This window comes from Fonticula alba, assembly GCF_000388065.1.
Source record: "Fonticula alba strain ATCC 38817 unplaced genomic scaffold supercont2.1, whole genome shotgun sequence".
Taxonomy (NCBI): Eukaryota; order Rotosphaerida; family Fonticulaceae; genus Fonticula; species Fonticula alba.
In genome coordinates this window covers 1,853,396-1,856,485 of record NW_009242971.1, presented here as the reverse complement: position 1 = coordinate 1,856,485, position 3,090 = coordinate 1,853,396, and the positions used below count along the sequence as shown (strand labels likewise).

The following is a 3,090-nucleotide window of genomic DNA, read 5'->3' as shown; positions in this document are numbered from 1 at the left end:
CCGCCGGTGAGGACATCGTCGACGGTCTCGACCACGCCGTCCAGCAGCTCGACCACGCCGCCGACGACATTGTTCAGCAGGCCGCCCGGGGCCACGTCGCGGCGCTTGTTGCCGGTCAGGACGCCGCCCAGGTTGTCGACCACACCGTCCAGCAGCTGGACCACACCGCCGACGGTGTCGTTCAGCAGACCGGGCGCGCCGGCGCCAGTACCACCACCAGTGGCACCGCCAACAATGCCACCGGCGGTGTTGCCACCACCGGTCAGCACATTGTCCACGGTGTCGACCACCCCATCGAGCAGGTCGACCACGCCGCCGACAACGTCGTTCAGCAGGCCGGGATCGCGGTCCGGCATGGCAGCCGTCGGGGCCGGGGTCGGGCAGCTGTGAGTGCCGCAGTGGCCGCACCCGGCGCACTTGTCATGGCAAGCAGGCATGGTCGGGGCCTGGGTAGGGCAGTTGTGGCTGCCGCACGCGCCGCACGAGCACTTATCCTGGCACGGGGCCACGGTCGGCTTGGGGGTGGGCTTGGGCGTGGGCTTGGGCGTGGGCTTGGGCGTGGGCTTGGGCGTGGGCGCGGGGGTCGGGCAGGTGTGGGTGCCGCAGGCGCCGCACGAGCAGCGGTTCTGGCAGGTATCGCCGCCGGTGTGGCAGCCGCCGGTGTGGCAGCCGCCGGTGTTGCCGCCGCCGGTGTTGCCGCCGCCGGTGTTGCCGCCGCCGGTGAGGACATCGTCCACGGTGTCGATCACACCGTCCAGCAGGTCAACCACGCCGCCGACGACATTGTCCAGCAGACCGCCGCCGCCCTTGGGGGGCGGGGGAGGCGGAGCCTGGGTGGGGCATTGGTGCGGGGTGCTGCCGCAGTGGCCGCAGCCGGAGCACTGGTGCTGGCAGGGCGGGTCGGTGGGCTTGGGCGTGGGCTTGGGCGTGGGCTTGGGCGTGGGCGCCATCGTCGGGTGCGGCGTCGGGTAGTAGTGATCCGGGAAGTCCGGGTCACCGGGCAGGGTGGGATGCTGGGTCGGCACCGGGGGGCAGTTGTGGCCCGGGATGCAGTACATCGGCGGCTCGGTCGGCATCGGGGTGGGCTTCGGGGTGGGGGTCGGGCAGGTGTGCGTGCCGCAGGCGCCGCACGAGCAGCGGTCATGGCAGGTGGGCGGCGGGGCCATGGTCGGGCAGTTGTTGGTGGGGCAGCCGCCACCGGTGTTGCCGCCACCGGTGCTGCCGCCGGTGTTGCCGCCCTTGGTGTTGCCGCCGCCGGTGAGGACAGTGTCCACGGTGTCGACCACGCCGTCCAGCAGCTGGACCACGCCGCCGACGACGTTGTTCAGCAGGCCGCCGCCGCCGCCGCCGAGCAGACCGCGAGCCTGGCGGTTGTTGGCCAGCATGCCGGACAGGTCCACAGCCTCGGCCATCTCCTTCAGGCTGTCGTGGGTCACCACGGCCGGCATGATGGTCGACAGCCGGTCCGCGCCGCCGATCAGCTCATGGATCGGCAGGATGCCAATCTGGCCGCTGGGGAAGGTCATGGCGATGGTCAGCCCGGGGGCCGGCTGGGCCGCCTCCGCCGAGGGGCGCGGATCGCCCAGGACCGTGTCCAGGGATCCGTCCTCGGCCATCGGCATGTCCTTGATGGCATCCAGCACGGCCTCCTTGCCGGGGATGCGCTCCAGGATCTGGCCGACCTTGGTGCCGGCATCGCGCACCCACTCCGACACATACTGGTGCGGGAGGAGGATATCCGCCGGGTCCTTGACCAGGGGCGGCAGGGGCGGCAGCACGGTCGGCATGATGGTCGGCCGGATGGTCGGCCGGATGGTCGGCAGCACGGTCGGCCGGATGGTCGGCCGGACGGTCGGCAGCACGGTCGGCAGCACGGTCGGCCGGACGGTCGGCAGCACGGTCGGCATGATGGTCGGCCGGATGGTTGGCATGGGCGGCAGGAAGGGCGCGCTCAGGTCCAGCAGCTGGCCAAGGGGCACCTGGCGCATGGTGGCCATCTTGATCAGCTCCGGCAGGATGGACGACACGGCATCCGGCCCGGCCGGGACCTTGATCTCCTCCACCAGGCGGTTCAGCAGGGCGTAGATCTGGATGGCATCGGCCACATTCTGGGCCGAGGTGCGGGCCTGGCCGGCGGTGGCGTGCTGGTCGGCCGCCGCCGCCTCGACCGTGCCGGACTCCATCAGCTCCGGGGTCACCACCTCGGTGCCCACCAGGCACTGGATGATGGTCGGCAGCAGGTGCTCCGGCAGGTGGGTGCCGGCCTCCGGCAGGCGGACGTCCTCCAGGTACGGCAGCATCACATCCAACATCGGGGTAGGCAGGTCCTCCAGCAGGTTGGAGATGCCGTGCAGCGCCTCGTTGGCCGACAAGTCGGCGATGGCGATGCGGGCGCGGCCGGAGGCCGGGCCGGCCGAGGCCCCGGCGTGGGCGGCCTTCAGCGGCAGCTTGGCCAGCTCGCTGGCCAGGAGCTGCTGCACCTCGGCCGGCAGGCTCTGCAGGAGCTCGGCCAGCTTCAGCAGGTCGCTGATGTTGGCCACCGGCATGCTGCCGCCGACCAGCCGGGCCTGGTCCGGGCCGGGCTTGCCGCCGCCGGAGGCACCGGGCCAGCTGGCGTTCTGCACGCTGCTGACCACGATGCTCAGGATGTTCTGCACCGTGGCCGGGATCTGCTTGACCGCCGGGGCCACGGTGTCGGCCCCGGGCAGGGACACCCGGGCCGCCGCGCCGGCCGGGCCCCGTGCACCCGGGGTCAGGCTCGGCGCGATGGCGCTCAGGACCTCCTTCACACGGGTCGGGTCCAGCTGGCCCGGCTGCAGGACGCTGACCAGGTCCTCGGTCAGCTGCCAGCCGTGGCCGTCGTTGAAGATCGGCAAGATGTGGACCTGGTCCAGGAGGTGGGCCACATTGTTGTCGGTAGCGACAACGACCTTGGCTGCGGGTGGCAGGCGCACGTGGGGGTTGCGCATCGCGAGCGTACCCGAGCGCGGGCGGAGGGGGGGGGGGGGGCGGAGAGCGAGGTCAGGCCAGGGAACGAGCACAGGCCGGGCGGTCGGCCAGGGCAGGGGGTCGGAGAAGGGCGGCCACGGC

The 3,090-nt window shown here is 72.4% G+C and overlaps 1 protein-coding gene across 1 annotated transcript in view; it reads right to left on the bottom strand.

Moving 5' to 3' along the window:
- Positions 1-2,969, bottom strand: part of H696_00416 (hypothetical protein) — a gene marked incomplete at both ends in the record, with an annotated part of 13,793 nt that extends 10,824 nt beyond the window's left edge. The window contains one exon of the mRNA XM_009494266.1: positions 15-2,969. Within this exon, the coding sequence (XP_009492541.1) occupies positions 15-2,969 (2,955 nt within the window). The remainder of the gene's footprint in view (positions 1-14) is intronic.
- Between the last annotated feature and the right edge of the window lie 121 nt (positions 2,970-3,090).